The 18,209-nt window shown below is 42.9% G+C and overlaps 2 protein-coding genes across 2 annotated transcripts; one reads left to right on the forward strand and one right to left on the reverse strand.

The window, feature by feature from the left end:
* The first annotated feature begins 1,108 nt into the window (after nt 1-1,108).
* SAP30 (Sin3A associated protein 30) lies at nt 1,109-9,357 on the forward strand. The gene is made up of 4 exons (XM_027748131.2): nt 1,109-1,796; nt 3,079-3,201; nt 5,844-5,942; nt 8,027-9,357. The coding sequence occupies exons 1-4, from the start codon at nt 1,488-1,490 to the stop codon at nt 8,147-8,149; spliced, it is 654 nt and encodes a 217-aa protein (XP_027603932.1). The 5' UTR covers nt 1,109-1,487; the 3' UTR covers nt 8,150-9,357.
* Nucleotides 9,358-10,377: 1,020 nt separating this feature from the next.
* SCRG1 (stimulator of chondrogenesis 1) lies at nt 10,378-17,834 on the reverse strand. Its single transcript, XM_027748132.2, has 3 exons — nt 17,700-17,834; nt 13,282-13,542; nt 10,378-11,763 (listed from the first exon to the last, which is right to left on the reverse strand). The coding sequence occupies exons 2-3, from the start codon at nt 13,515-13,517 to the stop codon at nt 11,709-11,711; spliced, it is 291 nt and encodes a 96-aa protein (XP_027603933.1). The 5' UTR covers nt 13,518-13,542; nt 17,700-17,834; the 3' UTR covers nt 10,378-11,708.
* Between the last annotated feature and the right edge of the window lie 375 nt (nt 17,835-18,209).

Here is an 18,209-nt window from a genome sequence, read left to right on the forward strand (position 1 = left end):
GCTGCTTCTGCTGCTCTGCTGTCGACAGCTGAATTGTTAAATGGTTTAATGCCAACGCATCTCTTACGTAGATTTGTAAAGTCTGAAAACTAAAAATATCTGCTTTTATCAAGTATTTTCACAGTGTCTATTTTAGTTAGTCCTGTGCACAGCAAGGTTTTGGTTCATCACTAGCAAAAATAATTCTGCATTCTCAGTCTTTTCTGTTGTTAAAGTCACCTTTATTAACAAAAAGCCCTTTTAAAATGACAAAAATTGGAAACGCGCACTAGAAGTTGTCTTTGTCTTCAGAGATCTTTACTACAGGAACGCAAAACGATCCCTAAAAAAAACAGTTCCAAAGGACGCGGCTTCGTTTGTTTTTGGCTGAGACACACGGCCGGCGGCTGCACTTCGGCTCCCAGGAGCTCCCACCCGCAGGCAGAGGGGCAGGAGCGGTCGAATAGAGCCTGCCCGCCCTCCCTGCGGCCGGCGGGACCCGCTCCCGAGCCATGGCCGACAGTGAGAGCGGGAAAGACAAGAGGCAGTGAGGCAGAGAGGGAAGAGGCCGAGAAGGAAGGCAGGAGACAGAAGATCGGGAACCAGCAGCCCGAGCAGCGTCTGTTTCGGCTAAAACCTTAAAGCGAGAACAAGTGAAAAAAGGGGGAGATGCTGCAAGGGTGGGAAGAGGCGGTGGGAGCGCCCGGCCCCGTGCAGGCCGGAGGGCGGACAGGAGCTCGGCTCCGACCCGTGACACTCTCCGGGGCCACAATTCCAACTCCCACGGCCGCGCCGCCGGGGAGGCGCGCGAAGAGGGGAAAGAGAGGCTGGCGCGCGGGGCATTTTAAAGGCGGGCTGAGCTGCTGCCCCGCTCCCGCGCGGCGGGCCCGGCCTCCAGACGGGAGGGAGCGGAGCACGAGGCGCAAAGAGAAGCGGCTGCCCCCGTCACCTCCGTTGGATGGCCCTGCCTGCCCCCGCGCCGCCGCAGCCCAGCCCAGGCCAGCCCCTCATATCGTATCCTATCGCGCCCATCCCATCCCGCCGATCCCTCGGCCGCGCTCCCGCCGCCGCGCGGCACCTCGGGAGATGCGGCAGTGCCTCCCCACGGGCCGGGCGCGCGGCCGGGCAGGGACTGCGCTTCCCGTGGGGCCGCGCGCGCGGCCGGCATGCGCGGCGGGCGGGGCGGGGCGGGGCGAGCAGGTTGCTGTTGTTACATAGGAAACAGCTGAAGAGTCTCCACATGACAGGGGGGGAAGGAGGAAGTGGGGCGGCCCGCGGGGCTCTGCAGCCGCTGCTCCGGTAGTCGCGGGGCTTAGGCAGCGGCCGCCGGCGAGGAGAGCCTTTCCCGCGACGTGTGGGCCGGCCGCCCTTGAAGGCGGCCAGTGCCTCAGTGCCGCCGCTGAAGGAAGGCGGGCAGGGAGCAGGGAGCGCCCCGCCGGGCCGCGCCGCCTCGCCGGGGAAGTTTGGTGCGGGGCGGGATCCCGCCAGCCGCGGCGGTGGCGCCGGGCATGAACGGCTTCGCCCCCGAGGAGGTGACCCAGCGCGGGGCAGACCCCGCCGCCGCAGCCGCCGCGGTGGTGGGCAATGCGGGCTCCGCCGTGGAGGTGCCGCCGCCTCCCGCGGCGCCGGGGCTGGGTCCGGCTGCCGCCGCGGGCTCGGCGAGTGCCGGGTGCGCGGGCGGCCCCGGTGCCGGGCAGCTGTGCTGCCTCCGGGAGGAGGGGGAGCGGTGCGGCCGCGCCGCCGGCAACGCCAGTTTCAGCAAGAGGATCCAGAAGAGCATTTCGCAGAAGAAGGTGAAAATCGAGCTGGACAAGAGCGTAAGTCCGGGAGGGGAGGTCGCGCCGGGGCTGCCGGCGGGGCGGGTGGACAAAAGACGCCAGCGGGTCGCTGCATCCGTGGCTTAGTTGGTTTGGGGGCTTTCAGTAAAGTTTAGTGGGGTTGGGGGTGTTCGGCGGCGGGGAAGTGTTCCCCCTTCCCCCCCTTTTCTGTAGCACGGCGGAGTTTTGCTGGCGCGGCAGCAGCACTCCCTGAAAGTCCTCTCCCTCCACGGCGGGGGGAGCGCCCGCCTCCCCTCCCTGCTCCTGGGGCCCCCTCCCACCCCCAGGAGCCGGGGGCATCGGCTGCTTGTCCCCCCTTGCAGCCGCAGCGGGAGGAAGCGTGGCCGGGAAGCGCTGGAGCGGAGCGGAGCCTGCATGGCTCCCGGCGCGCTAGTTTGTGTTTCTGGCTAGGGCCGCGCTCGCTGCTCCGCCTCGTGTTGCAGCGCCGCTCTGTTCTCGCTCGGCAGCCATCAGGCGCCGCGCAGCGCAGTTCGGCTGGGCAGGGCAGGGTAGGGCGGGCGGACCCCCGGACGCGAGGGGCGGCCGCCTTTCAGCGCGGTGGGACGACCGGGCGGCTCGGAGCGTGTCCGACCTGGCCCGGTGCCGCAGGAGAGCAAAGCGGGGCCCCAACGCGCGGCTGCCGCGGGAGCGCCCAGCGCCCCGGCCGGGGCTGCGTGTGCCCCGGGGGACCCCGGCTCGGCGGCACATCGCGCTTCAGGCCGGACACTGACGATGCCCGGGCTCTCATTGCCCTTAAAGGACGCGGGCCTGGAATGCAGGGCTGGTACGCGCCAAGATCTCCCGCAGCGTGCAGATCCCTACAAAGAGAAAGTTGTAATAAAAAGAAAGAAAGTAAAAATAAGTGTGTTGCGTGACCGCGCCGGGTAGCGGAAGTAAAACAAGGAGGGAAGGATATAGATGAGGAAATAAGAGTCGTGTTTTTCCTCTCCAGAGGACAACTGGAAGCTTGTTTTTTGTCTGCGTGCTGCTCGGCCCCCGCGCTGCGATGAGCGGGCGGACAGAGGGCTGTGCTCGCGTCTCCGCAGCCCGGCACTGCTGAATCGGCCGAGGGCAGCATTTCGGCGTGCTCTGGGCCCAGGCGGTGGCAGCGATCTGTAGCGCAGCACACCCTCTGTTTAGAGGAAGGCAGTAGAAAAGCTTCCTTAACCCAGTTAACGCAGCTTTGATTACTGAAGGGTTGTCTTTCTACGCGCATTTGTATCTTAAGTCTGGGAGATACACTGCATGGATTTGATTGAAAGACACCGTTTTACTTTTGTAGGCAAGACATCTGTATATTTGTGACTTCCACAAAAATTTAATTCAGAGTGTGAGAAATAGAAGAAAGAGGAAAGGCAGCGATGATGATGGCGACTCACCAGTGCAAGACATCGACACTCCAGAGGTAGCTAAATAGTTGTGTTTGTTTGGGTTTTTTTCCTAATTGCTATGTTAAGCTTGTTTTTAATGACTGCTGAGTCTGCACCGATACTGCTTCCTCACTCTTACAGCTTTTCTTACTCTGGGGCATGTGGGAAAGGGAAGACTCTTGATTCACACTGTTCTTAATATAACAAAATTTAACTGAATTTTATGCTATATTTTCTGGTTAAACTATGCACAGTAGAATGAACAAGAGTCTATTTTTAAGTGATGGTTCTCTCAGAAATCTGCTGTTTTCAGCCTTTTCCTTCTTAGCGCTTCCTCTCCAGAGTGGTATTTTGCCACGTACCAGCAAACTGTCTTCTGTAGGAGTTGACAGCTTGAAGGGAATTGCACCCAGGACTTGGGATATAAATGCTTCTCTGCCCTGTCCCTGCAGTCCTTTCTTCAGTGCTAAATGCGTTGCAGATGGCTCTTGGCAGTTACTCCATTGCCTTAGTCACGTTAAACCCTGAAAGTTTAACGACGGTGGCTCTTTCCTTCTACACCATTGGTCGGGGAAAGAGCCATTTGGAGAGCTATGCTAGGAAGGAGTGGAGAAATATGGTGTTTTTTCAAACTGTTTTTTCTACTGCAGATCAGTGAAACCTCACCCATTTAAAATAAGGGAACTACAGCTTTCAGCCTTTTCCGTAGTGTAGTGGAAGAGTCTTGGCACCTAAGGCTCTCTTTTTCCTACACGTGATCTGGGTTATTTCTACTACAGCATGGCTTAGCAGGTGCTCCTCGGTGTATTAATTTTGATCAGAGGCTGTCATGCCTGCCTGTCCCTTCTGAGAGGCATTGTTTAAGCATTCTTCAGAAATTGCTCTGTAAGTGTTAATTTAATGACATCCTTGTGGTCAGCATCTGCAGATAGCAGCAACATAAGTGAGGAAACTTTGTACGGGAATCTGCGCTTAAAGGCACGTGTCTCCAGTCTGAAGGTTCTGGCTAAGAGGATTTTAGGGAATTGAGAGTAGTTTGATGTTGGGCTGTGTTGTTTGTCTGTTAAATATCTGGAATTGCTTCTTGGAAAGTTCTGTCTAAAGTTAGTGCTCTGTGTGACTTCAGGTAGATCTCTGACACCATGTAATTGTAACTCTTCTGCAAGCCTGTTTTGTTTTCATATGCCAGAATTATAAAACATGACACAACTGATGGATATCTCCACAACAAGAAAATGAACTTTTTTTCTTAACGGTACTACTACAGGGAAGAAAACTGTCTGGGATCTGTTTTTGAGGAGTTTCAGCTGGCTGTTTGTATGTTCATTCCACGTAATTACTGTACGTCTTAGACACCTGTTGGCCGTTGACCACCTTTATTTTTAATTATTATCCTGTTTAGTGAGGGGAAAAAAGTATCATTCTTCTGAAGACTTGAAGGACCTCCTCTTTCCTTCTCAGTCTTGACTGTCTTTACTGGTTAGAAGTAAAGACAGTCTCTTCCCCTACAGGAGGGGAAGAGACTCCTGTGGTACTGGTAGCTTCCGAGACTTGCTGAGAAGCTGCTGCTACTCCTCTGCATAATGCTCTGGGGGTGGGTTATCCACTGTGACTTGGGGAGTGGAATTTAATGCCACAAACTTTAGAACATCAAAGGACACTCATCCTTTACCATGCAAGGTGCCCTCACCTCAAATCTGACCAGGTTGCCAAGTATGCAGGAGCACTGCTGTTTTCAGTATTCTATAGTGAGGCTGTTAAAAGAATTTAAAGCAAAAGTGAGTGCTATCATCAGTCTTTAAAGTAATGAGTTTGGAGAATACATCTAGTAGAATTTCTCATTCAGCCTGCTTTCTCAGCTTGCTTTCCCACTCAGTCATCGGATTAAGCTCTTATGTTATCTAAGAGAATGGAGGGAGGTAAGCTGTAGCTGGGAGAAGTGACTGTTGATCAGAGGTCATGGGATTCAAAACTGACGGAGCACTGGATTAAAGCAGTGTGTTTGTATCCCTAAGAGGACTTTGTGCAATTCTCTCAACTGTTGACGCACACTGAAAAATAGTTTTGGACATTTATGCCCTTGCACATGAGTCCTGTATTGTGCTTACAGCAGGGATACTTTTGGAGAGCAAGAGCAGCTGTTTTCTTTTCTCACCTTAAGCCAAGAAAACTTTGTACTGCAGACTTTTTCCTGATTCTAATATGTTCTCTTTCATGGTGCAGATATGCTGTGTCTTGCATGTAACTTATTTAAGATTTAATGGCTGAAATCACATTATCGGGACTTCCTTTGAGTCATCATCTTCATAGATGTTACATGAAAGTTGTTACTGGACTTGTGTTATTGTGTTATTGTGCTTGAACTGGGGAACAAACAAAACCCCCATAACTGATTAAAGTACATTAATGAGTTCTAAATACTGTCCACAGCTAAAGGGAGGCAGAAGCATGCTCAGTAACAATAAAATGCTCTTGAACTGAACTAGGCTGTTTTTCTTTCTGCTGGAAGGTGCAGGGTGGAGTTTGTTTTTTGTCAAAATGACATCTGCTGAGCTGACTGTTTACCCTTGCGTATCTGCGAGATTCCAAAATGTTTTTGAGAGGCAAACTGTTAATGACTGAATCTTTTTCAGTTACATTAGATTGTTTTCCTCCCCTTCCCCGTCTTTTCTTCTAGGTTGATTTATATCAGTTACAAGTAAACACACTTCGAAGGTACAAAAGACACTTCAAGCTACAGACCAGACCGGGACTTAACAAAGCACAGCTTGTTGAAGTATGTATGAGTGTTTTTCCATAATAGAAAATGCAACTTGCTATGGCATGTGGTTTTCTATACGATTTGATCCTTGCATAAAGTGCCTATATAATCTGGATTTTAGGAGAACAAAAGGGAGCTGCTTATCTAGCTTCCTTCATTGGCTGTAGCTCCTGAGCCAAGTAAATAAAAAATAGAAGCTCTTTCCAGAGGAGGAACTCTTTAAAACTTCCCAAAGGAGTGTTTGCTGCTTAAAACCACAGTGTTGAGTTGAAACAGGAAGACGATGTGCGTCCCTCTGAATATCATAGAATTGTTGATTTATTGTGTCTGTACATCAATCACAGCTTTACCTGAAATGCCCTGCTGAAAAGAACTAGAAACTGAGAGGTGGCAGTGAAGTTCTTGTAAGGTTCAGACTTTGCTTTAAAAAGCTAGTTACTGCAACCATTGGTGTTTCTGTACATGTAAAGTACGGAAACCTGAAAAAACATACTTCTCTTGATAATTCTGTTAAAACCACTGGGGTCTGCTCTCAGAGAAATGGATTTTTATGAAATTAGGGTTTTTCTTACCAGTATTTCTAAAAATGCTGAAGCTGTGTGTGAGTAAAGCTGTACATAAGCATCTTTGCTTCATGTGAGTGCAATTTTAAAGGAATTCTTTTGTGCTGCAGAGATGCAGTCACAGCATGTTCGTGTAAGTACGTGGAAGAGCTGGTGATCTTCTCTTAACAGGGAAGCATAGCTACTGTTTTTTTCACTTCTGTGCAGTGATACACTCAGATGTGTTTAAGTGCAGACACACTGTTCATCTCTCCCTTAATCTGTTTGGATTAAAAGTAAGGTTTTTAGCTGTACGGGCAGTCTCAAGGCTGAGCTGTAAAAGAATAGTGCTGCTGCCACTGTGTGTAAGAATGCAGCATCAGTCTTCAGTTTTCCTAAAAGTAGGTTAAGGTGCAGCTAGCTCTTGAATTAGCAAGACTGTGAACTGAAAAAGCACAGGCAGTTTTTGTTCTGCAAAACTGTTGTTTCTAAGAGTCTGCTTTAGGTACATCTCATGATGCAATCTCATGATTGCACTAGTTTATTCTTGTGCTACATGGTGTGCAAGGGCAAAGCTCCTTCTGTTACATGCTTGATTTGACTGACCTGCAGGTGTTTGTGAACCATAGCCACAGGAGTTCCTTAGTATACAGTATGTGTGATTCCTTGTAACCTGTCCTAACATACAAGAGACACTGCTCTAGCTGTTACTTAAAGTCCACTTCAAAGGACTCTGTCAAACTGCTTCTCTCTGGATGTTTTTGGGGGTAGAGTTGAGAGGGCGTCCTAACTTTTTAATTAGGCTAAATGCATCTTCTTATATCCTATGGTAGTTAAATGAGTAGTCCAGTGTTTCTCACTTGTTAATTTTAGTCTACCAGCCTGGCAAAAAGCCAGAGAATGGACTCAAACTGGTGTAATATTTTGCATATTTTCTTTTAAAGCTGATGTTCATTTTGATGAAGGAAAAGACTTCTGAAATGACAGAATTGATTCAAGGAGTGTTTACAGATTGTTATATTTTAGCGGTTACAGCATGGTGAATTTTCACTGAAAGCTCTGTTTGAAGAGCTGAATGTTCAATTACAATTCTCGAATATTCTTGTATTAGATGTGTCTGTATGTGATTTGATGCAGACACAGACCACCCCCTAACCTGAGTGAGCAGTAGTGTCTCATATCTGTGCTGTCACTGCCAATATTCTATGGTCGTTACCCGCTTTGTATTCAAACTTTAACTAAACCAATTTAATGATAGTCCCATTCTTATTTTGATATGTTTGGGTTTTTTTCCTGGAAAGTTTCAGGACTTTTTACTTTGGAAATTAGGGTATGGGCTGCTAGTTCTCAATATCTAGTTCTCAATAAAATGGTTCCTGTTTACCTTTTTTTATGAATATTAAAGACTTTTGAGGAAAGGCAGCTTTTCCCTTTTTTGTAAGCTTCTTGATCAGTCTTTCAAACTTTTACGTAATACATTTAAATCTGAATCGTCAGTTTCTGTATATAACCTGTATATAAGTGGTTATTTAATTTCCTTGCATTCTTCCTTTATAGATAATTGGCGGCCATTTTAGGACAATTCCAGTGAATGAAAAGGACACCTTAACATACTTCATCTACTCGGTGAAGAATGACAAGAACAAACCAGATCTAAAGATGGATAGTGGGGTTCATTAGGCGGAAAAGGTTGGGACTCAGAGACTCAGGCTGCAAATCAAAAGACTGAGGTTTTGTTGATATGCAGAAGCTTTCTTTGTAATTTTTTTTCTCCTGAGAACAATTGTCTCTGTTTTATTTTTCATAACCTTGCTGATTTGTTTGAAAACCATCTCTTATGAAACAAATTTCCTCAGCAAAAGTATTTTAAATAAATATCACAGGTATTGTTGCTCGAGTGGGTGTGTCTGTAACTTTAGTGAGTTGGACTTGATGATCCTGATGGGTCCCTTCCAGCTCAGCATATGCTATAATACTTGTATCTAATAGTTAAACTTTGAATTATGTAATAATATTAAAATATTTTTCAATTAAAGTGTGCCAAGGATATATTTATGAATGTACTTAAAGTTCTCATAATGCAATGCCTTTAATTTAAAAAAAAGCTGTAGCAGACCTGGCAATAGGTTCTTTTCCGTAAGGTAAAAGGCTTTAAGTGACAGTTCCAGTAGTTAGCTGGGCAGAAATGGCTGAATAACGCTTTCTTTTCCCCTTTGGAAACAAGAATTGATGGAAGTTTTTCTGATTTGTTTATTCACTTTGTCCATGCTGAGATATGTGCTTCCCAGCTCTGAGGCCTTCCTACTCCTATATTAAAGTGGAAAAAAATGCTGTTCTCAAATTTCAAAGCAGTAAGTACGGATGAAGAGACTGCTGCAGCTTACTGTGCTGAGAAATCCTTCAACTCAGTAAGAAATCCTTTAGCTGCTGACTTTTCCATTCATCTACATGGACTGCTGCTAAGAACTTAATTGGAGAATGAGAACCAGAGTCTGTGCGGGGTCAATACAGTATCTTCTAATAGGCATACTGTTTCTTTTTCATTGCATGCATCAGCTCAGGCTTGTTTAAAAAGAATGACAAACCCTCACAATAAAACCAAAACTTCTGGTAACATATGAGAAAAATATCCAGCAATACTTATGCTTTCAATTGAGTGTCTTAGTAAAGACTGATGTTGAAGATGGTATTACAAATGACTTCTTGTATTATCCTTTTAACTGTTGTGCCAGTCCAGATGTGTGGTGTATGGAATATGATTTCTTTCTGCTTTAAGCTGTGCACATAGGTTGAAGAAAAAGCTGAGGGAAAATAGTTTTCATCTTAAAGCAGAGGAGGACACAGCTTCAGCTTGTTCAGTAAGCATTAAATTGCAACTCCTAACCTTATCAGATGTTTATAAGCTTTTTCTTAATTTGGGAAAAATGAAAAAGCACTATGTCCGTGGTCTAATCTGCTCGATACTTATCTTGTGAGGTTTTTTTGAAAATTACTACTTTTCTGGCATCACTGCAACTAAGATGCTTTACTTTGCTTTTTTTGACCTGTGATGCTTGCATAGAACTGAATGATGATAAACCCTAATCTCAAACTGGCTGTCTTCCCAGTATCTCTCAGTGGTGTGATTTTTTCGTTGTACTGTTTTATGTATTTCCACAATACAGTTCTGCAATGCTGGCCTAAGTTCAAGATGGTTAGTGATATCTAGCTAGTGACAGCTAAAATTGGTGCTCCTTTGAAGATAATGTTTTCATGCCTGTTTCACTACAGGAATTTGTTTCCTAAATATCCTTTGCACAAATTCAGCTTCTTATCTTCAAAGTGCAAGTTGCACAAACAACCATGGAACCTAGTCATGGATAGGACATCCGAATGGTAAAGACTTTTTCTCTGTGCATGATGGGGTTGAATGTTCTCAGCTAGGCCTGGCAGGACCTAGGTGAGACCTGGCAGGACCTAGAAGAAGCTGTGTGAGGGAAGGAGAGGAACAAAAACAAGTTTCTATGGGAAATCAGTGTTAAAGTAGTAACTTAAGTGACCCCGTCCTGCTGCATGTGTAAAGTGGCAGAAGTTTGTTCAGTGGATTATGGATTTTTCAGGAGTGGTGGAAAGAAGGTAACTAAAAGCCACCAACTTTAGTAGCCAAATTTGCATTTGCCTTAATTTTTTCTTGCTGCCGCTGCTTTGGAAAGCTGTGAATGCCAGGCATATGCAACATGACTCTTGTAGAGACTAGATGGCACAAACAACAGAAGTTACATACCCTAGAAGCTTATAGAGGACTTTGAACAAGAGCAGTTACTCTATGCTTTGTTAGCAAAGCTCTGATATCAGATATTTTCAGTGTTGCCAGATTTATGGGGTTTATTTTACTCTTAATTTGGTTGGAAACCCAGATGACTCAGGAATAATTACACAAACAAAGCTTTAAAAGCCCAGTGACACAAACAGTTTAACAGTCAGTAGTGCAAAAATAGTACACACAGATTTACTTGAGACATTTATTATTGGCAGTCTATAATCACCGCCCTCAGTATCCAACCCTTGTTTGCTAATAGGAAGAAAAACAGTCATCCTGATATTTCATACTGGCATGTGAAGTAGCCTGGTAAACTAGTGGTAGCAGTTTGATCTAATGTGTAAGATTATTAAGTGAATAATGCACTTTTTGAGTGAAGATGACTGAGTAGTTACTTCAGTACTGCATACCTTCCACATCACTGACTTGATACCTAAAGAGTCTTTCTGTGTAAGGCAACAAGCCAGGTTTACTGCCTGTGAGCGTGGCTTGTTTAGGTGGCTTTCCTTAAACTTATACAGTCCCACTTATACATACTCAACACTTGCCAATACAGATTGCAGTATAAGTGAAAAACAGCCAAAAAAATTGTCTCTTTCTGTCTATTGCCTAGATATCTCTTAAATGTTAAGATGATTAGCTCTATGTCTTCTCCTCTAGCTATTTCCTTACAGGGCTAGCCTAAAAATAAAAAGCCAGCATTTTAAGTTAATTCTGGGGTATTGTATTTCAAATAAGGCTTGTTTAAAAAAAATGTACTGTTCTAGTATTTTAAATGTTCAACGTTAAGATTAAATAATTTAAGGTTTTACAGATTGCACAGTTAAGGCAGGTGACCAGTTACACTTAGTTAAGACCTAAGACCATTTAATACTATTAATGTCAGTTTTTACTTTTTTTTATTCCAGTGGAATGTTTTCAGATATGAAAATACATGGCTTTTGTATGTGTATATATTTTAAGATGCCTAAATAGAATGTGGGAACCTGTCTGCAAAAGTACCATGGACTGAGTAGCTTCAGCTTGAAAAAGCATTGAATGTGTGATGGCAATAATGCAGTAGGAAGCTGCACTGCCATAGGTTGCTGTGAGAGTCATGTTCCTAATGACGTGAAGGCTTAGGCTTGAAGTTTCTTCATCCAGACTAGTTGAGAATATTGTGCTGAGACAGAAGAGTTGCACTTTTTGCTGGGGTATGCGTATTAATATGCATTAAGAGCTTGTACAATCTCTTAAACCGTTGGAAATTAGGTCAGTTACCAAATTTGAAAGAACTTCTTACGTGCTTGATATTCCATAAAGGTGTAGAAAGTAAATTTTTCTACAGTGTAAAATGAGGCACCGTTTTGTGGTTAGATTGTGGTGGTTTTGTTTTTGCCCTTGAAAGCATTATTACACAATTGTAGAATGATGTCTGTTATCTTCACCTGCAGACTTGAATCACTGACTGTTGCAGGGGATCACAAAAGATATCTTTGGTCCAAAGAAAATATCCCTGAAAGATATGATCAGATATTTAAATAATTAGCCCATTGGTTTATCAGAGCTTTAACATGACATACATTTCCCATTGTGGATATTTTTTAGTATATGTTGTGGTATGTGTGGGATTACTATGTGTGTGGGAATGTCCTTCCAGCAATGCAAATGCAACTGCAGATCTGAATGAAGATAATGCCTTTCTACCTCTGCTGGCCTGGTTTGGAAGCGGTGACAAAATTTTCACTGACTGACTAGATTGCCAGAACTCCACCCTGGTATTTTAGCTTTGAGAAAATAAACTTACCAAATAGATTATATTATCAAAATAAAGGACTTTGGCATGTGCATGCATACTGGTTTAGTGCAGTTTATCCCTAGAACAAACATGCAAAGAAGGTCTTATATAGCTCAGGATGGTGGAAGGAATACTTTTTTAGGTATTTTTTTAGTCTGCTCAAAGCTCAGAGGTTGAAGCTAAAAACTCCCAGTGTGCTTCACAGTGAGGACACCATATCTGATTTTAGGGAAAGTGAAAGATGGAAAAACTTATTGAAACCCTGCTCTCAGTCTGAATGCGAGATTTTTAGCTTTAGAAGTCTTTTGCACTTGGTTCAACTTGTCTCCCCTACTAGAGTGTTGAAAACTTACCCATTATTGGATTTTCAGGGAGTGTTAAGAGAAGCAAATATAAAAAATAGTTTTTGCTTGCCTATATAATACCATCACATTTTAGCGTCCCTGAAGTATTAATAAGTTTTGAACTGTTGTTATTTCTGATCCAGATATACTGAAGAAAAGATGTTGCTGAAAAACTGAATGAAATAATACCTCTTAATACATTTTATTACTTAAAGCAGGTATGGGCTGGTGGTGGGTTTTTTAAGTCAGTTATGTTTTTTCTGTTTAACAACAACAAAATGCCATTGTTCAGTGAGAACTTCACTGTTAAACTTTGTCAGCAGTGCCAGAAAACCAAGGAAATGTAGATGTTCTGGGACTAAATCTTTTCCCTGCCTTACAGGTATTTGCGAACCTCTGTTCCCCCCCATCTGATTTCCTGCTGTTAACAGCTATCTTCACAGAATCATTTATTCAACTGACATATGTACATATACCTTAGAATAGCAATACTGTTCTTTTCCGTGGAACAGAAGTCAAATAGTTTTGATTGTGGTCTGAAAACATCTTCATTGCAAAAGGCTGTGGATAAGGATTTCATGTAGTTGTACTTAGTTTGGATCAAACAGGAGTTGAAAGTTGGGTGATTTAAATGCTGAATTCCCCAGTACTAAACAAAGGTTTACAAAATATGCTAAGCAAGTCCTATGTGAGCCCCTGAAAACCAAAACCTGAGATACTGACAGCATATCAGATAATTGGCTGTATCTTAATATAATTTCAAGCCATCTGAAGTGATTAATTTCTTTAAAGTGGTAGCTTATTCCACCTGTGGAAACTGTAAAATGATGGAAATATAATGAGCAGTTGTAAAAAAACTGTACGAGTTTACATGAAATGCGTATGGTCTTACTTTGGGCAGCAGAGCAATTCATTCAAGTTGCAGTAACAGATCACCTCACAGCCCTTCCCTTCCCAAAAGTGATCTTGCAGAGTGTCATCAATTTGTCGAAGGTTCTCCATGCCTTCGGGGATGTTGTGACAGTTGTGGTGTTTGAGGGCCCTCTTGTAACAAGAAGGACGGTGGGAAGGCACCGTGAGGGTATCCAGGAGGGTGCTCAGCAGAAGCAGCGCCGAGAACATCTTCATTTTTGCAGCTTCCCACAGCAGGGTGCTAAGGAGAAATGAGGTACGTGACACAGGTATTGCAGCTGAACAGACCTCTCTCCTCAGTTTGCTTCCTTACTTACATTTTTTATTTTTTTTCCCTGTGAAGTTTTGGAGGATTGAGCATGGGTTCTGGAGAGTGTTTTCTCCTAGGAGGTAAATAATATTGCAGGAGAATTGATATTCATTACTTTCTGTACAACCTTGGAAATCCTTTCATCAGGAATTGAAACTTCTGATGCTGGCAATTTTGTTGTTTCTTTGGCCTCTCACCTTGAGAAAATTGCTTTGAGCTGGCTGCATTTTCTCAGTGGTGTAAGTGATTGTATTGATTGCTGCCAAACCAGGGGAAAATGTCTGGGTGTGTGTCCTTGCCTTCCTGGCCATTTTGCCTGTCAAAACAGGAGTCACTCACATAAAATTGATAGTATCCTTCCCCATCGAAATTGTGGAAAAACTGCTGGCTGATTGAATCCTCTGTTATGGGCTGCTTGAAAAACTGAAGCATTATACAGCTGAGAAAGCTGAAGCTCTCTGCAGTGGTGCCAAGTGCCACTGTCCTGGACCGCAGATTCGGGTATGATACTGCATTACAGAGAATTTTTTTTAATTTTTTTTTTTTTTTTTTTAGTATTGCAGACTGCTTAGTTGAGCCTTGCTACTGCAGGCCATTATGGCTTAATTGGCTTTTTAAAAGATGGGATAAATTATCCCTTGCAAAACTCTCCTGCTGGTGACTAGGATTTCCATCGTCTTGTTTAACACTAGTTCTGCTGTTCTTAGCTGCTTTGCACAGAGTTTGACCATGCCACAAAGCTTTGGATAAGATCCTTGAACTTGGCATTCACTTTTAAATTAACATTTTGAACCACGTTTCAACCTAGACTTTATTGTATTAGGAGAGAGAGTGGGTGTTATACCTTTCCTCATGCTTGAACAAAAGGGTTCTGATATCTTACTGAATTTAAATGGGAATTCTGCTCTGGAAACTAATTTAAAGCAATGACCAGCTCTGCCGAGCACTCCCTGTGTGCTTGTTACTGTACTTGCGTTGGCCTCAAGGAAGCCTTTGCCATCCTTCATCCTGTTGGCACTTCAGAGTTGATCCCCTGACATGGCCAGCCCTAGTCTTTCTTGTGAGGCTGCAGATTAGAATGCTGTAGGCTAAGCCAAAAATAACAAGGCGTAAGGCAATGTCTGATCAAAGACTATCAAAGGCCATGTTAAGATGGCAGAGCTATTATCTGGTTAAGTTAAAAAATGAGGTATGCCATCTATAGAAGTCAATTAATAGAGTCCTATATGAGTTATTCTGTGAAAATCTTGAGATCACCCTTGAAAAACAAACAATAAACTTTTAAATCTATAATTTACAGTATTTTATAGTAATTTTTCTTGGATAGTTATCTTGGCACAATAGCTGTCTTGCTTATCTTCCATTTCTTCAGCTAATGAATAATGTGCCAGGGACTATTAGAAAATCTGGAAATTTAGATTCGTATTACGGATGACACCTCAATGCTCTTTGGTTTTGTTTTAATATTTAAATTTGGGGGTTTTATAAACATTGGTATTTATATTTAGACTTGGTTTCTTTTGAACACTAGTAGCCAAATAAAATATTAAAAAGTGGCCTATATACTAAAGAACATGGCTGAAGTTAAAATAAGCTCTCGTGTATTTTTTTAACTTCTGTTGTAGAAGCAAAATTCATGGAATAATTCCTTTTAGTTTCCAACTTGTACGGGAACTCTTGACTAGAAGACTCCTATAAACGATCAGTAGTGGAACCTTGGGGATCATGGTATCTTGCTCCTGTGTACTTTTTTCTTTTTTATTATTATTTCTAATAATTCAGGTGATCTTTCCCTACCTGGAGTTCTGCTGGAATGCTCATTTGAATCTGTTGCCAGCTGCCTATCTCCTCAAAATTTGGAGGAATTCACTCTGTCCTGAGAATGGGCAGATTCTTTACTGTCAAATTGCTGGATTCAAAAATCATGACCTACAGTTTAAGATGATTCTGTAACTCAGTATTTGCCTTGAAATATAAGAAAATATTGCTGTAGTGCATCATCAAGAGTGGGTGTCAAAATCAGTATTAGCAAAGTCAACATGCAGGAGAGCAATGGATAGAACAACTTTTCTGACAGGTTACCTATGCACCTTACCAGTGTTCAGCACTGTTACTATTCAGAAAAAAATATTTATTATAATTTTGTTTCTGCTTAAGTATTTCCTCTGGGGTTTTTTGCAGATCACATAACCACATGGAAATTTTTAGTCGAAAGACCTATCCTCGAAAGTCTGTTTCTTTCCTGAGAACGGTCCCTATTTGCAGATGAAAGATTGCCAAGGACCTGAAGTGTTTCATCAGCTCCCTGCACAGGATCAATGCTGGTAAACTCAGCAGACCTTTCAGATGCAGCATCTCTGTCTGACAAACTGCTGTAACTTCTCTTTCTGAATATGGTTGTGCAGATGTTGGAGTGTCACTGATTGCCTAGGTAAAGAACAGAGCTAGTATGTGTGTATTTATTTCAAAATGGGTGTCCAAGACCTTATCTGCTTTTTCATACCACAGAAGACAGTCTTTTCTCATAAAACAAGTCAGGAAAATGTGAACAAAACCAGTCACTAAGGTGACCAAAAGACTCATTGTTAGCAAGCATTCTCTTATATTTCTTTATTTTATAAAACTTTCTGTCAAGACAGCAATGCCATTCATGCGAAGCCTGACCAGGTTACTCTATCAAGATTGTATAATTTCAAATTCTAGCAGGAGTAAACCATCTGAAAATACTGAAAATGAACTTGCATTTGCGTAAGTTCTTTTCAGTTAATTATTTTGGTTATTTTGACATCAGGTAAGTAAAATTTGAGACTAAATGCAACTGGGAGTACAAGTACTCTGAAATAGTTTGGAGCTTTTTGTAAAGGAAAAGGGTTAGTTTGGGAATATGCATGGTGAGTTGGGAATCAGTGCTGTCCCTACTTGTTCAACTGAGAGCGTTTGAATTATCCTGCCAGGCAATTTGGCGTCATCTAATCTTTGGATCTGCTAGATGCAGAGGTAGTCAGAAGAGACCAAAGAGAAAACCCCAAGTTTCAGCCTGCATGTCCAAGAACAACAGGGTAATAGTTCAGTAGGAGCTCAGGTGTTAGAAATAGGGAAAAGAGAAGTGTCACAAAATGTGTATTTTGGCACCTCTAGAGATCCTCCATGTTTGGAAAAATACAAATATTTACAAGTTGGTCTATCAACCATTAAATATATCCTTCATTGAATATACCCTTCTTATATCCTTAAGCAGGCTGTGTCTCTAGTTGCTTAATGTTGAAAACAAGAAATACAGTAATTGCTACACTTTTGGGGTATGATCTTTTCCATTCTGTCCAGTGGCATGTGCCAGGTTAACAAGTTGCACTTAAGAAGCAAGTATATATTAAATTTGTTTCCTTTTAATGTTTTGAGTTCAAGAGCTAAAAACATTTATTGATAATAAAATGTATCTTATTGTTTTGTCAAGTTTCCCTTTCAGAAACACCTATAAAATGCTAAGTATTTAATATTTAGGTGTGTCAGTGCATGATAGTTAGGTTTATTAGTGCATTCCTAAGAAATCATTACACAAGAGCTGCATAACTGATAATATTGTGAAGAATCTTTTTCATTAAAAAAAAATCCTTCAAATCTATTTTGTTTGAACTGTTGGTGCACTGTAAGGACAGTATCTATTCCACTGAGGATGAATTCCGTGAATTACTGCTTTGTAATTATCATCAATACCATGATTCTTTCCAGAAACTGAGTTATCATTAAACCCCATTTATTTTTCTTTAAGACAGCAATTCATTGTAAACACACCCCTCTCCATATTCACCAATTTTGCAACATTGAGCACTGGAAGGCAATATAGTATGTTTAATGACCTCAGATGTTAATATGTAGCATCAAACTTTGAAAAAAAGCAAGATAGTAAAATAATTATTTTGAGCTGGATCATAGCCATGTATCTGTCTTAAATTGCACCTCTTGCCTATGATACAGCAGCTTCTCCCAAATCATCTTCTGCATGTTTCCATATATATTTCCAATTCTGTGCTCTGTAACTAGCAGCAGCAGAACAAGTACACAAGGATAATTTCAGGAGCAAAACGTACCTTTTTCTTCTGCTTCACTCCCTTTCACTTTCTTGGCAGCCGTATCTTTTTAGATGGACCCAGAGAGAGTTAGAGCTAGCGGGGATGAGAAGAGAGAGGGAGGGCTGATGGGAGATGCTGTACAAACAGCCCTTTGTTTGTCCTGACTTCTGCCTGTGACTGACGAACTGTTCTCCAGCAAGGGGTCAGAGGAAGCTCCAGGAAGGGGTCAGAGGATGGGCTTCAAAGAGCCACCTTTTGTAGTCACTGCCAGCCTTGTCTAGGGGCAAAAAAATGAACGTGTTCCTTCTAGCAGGAAACAATTAGTTCATCCAGAATCTGATGCGAAGGTGTCTCCTCACAGAGCAAAGCATAACATTGAGAATGACAGAAGAGGAAATATCCTGTGGAATAACTGTGTCTTGCTTGTCAAGTGTGAGCAGGCTGGAGGGAGCAGGAAGGAGCAGACTTCTGGGGTTGCACAGCCAGAAGAATGTGGTTTCTAGACAGATGCCTTATTTTGCATTTGGT

This window comes from Pipra filicauda, unplaced genomic scaffold (assembly GCF_003945595.2).
Source record: "Pipra filicauda isolate LSUMZ 115617 unplaced genomic scaffold, ASM394559v2 scaffold503_size409916_pilon, whole genome shotgun sequence".
NCBI classification, from domain to species: domain Eukaryota; kingdom Metazoa; phylum Chordata; class Aves; order Passeriformes; family Pipridae; genus Pipra; species Pipra filicauda.

Coding starts and splice junctions, on each gene's coding strand:
- SAP30 (XM_027748131.2), top strand. CDS start 1,488: ATGAACGGCTTCGCCCCCGAGGAGGTGACCCAGCGCGGGGCAGACCCC. Junction 1,797..3,078: donor AAATCGAGCTGGACAAGAGC/GTAAGTCCGGGA, acceptor TTACTTTTGTAG/GCAAGACATCTGTATATTTG. Junction 5,943..8,026: donor ACAAAGCACAGCTTGTTGAA/GTATGTATGAGT, acceptor CTTCCTTTATAG/ATAATTGGCGGCCATTTTAG.
- SCRG1 (XM_027748132.2), bottom strand. CDS start 13,517: ATGAAGATGTTCTCGGCGCTGCTTCTGCTGAGCACCCTCCTGGATACC. Junction 11,764..13,281: donor GAATTGCTCTGCTGCCCAAA/GTAAGACCATAC, acceptor CATATCTTTCAG/GGATATTTTCTTTGGACCAA.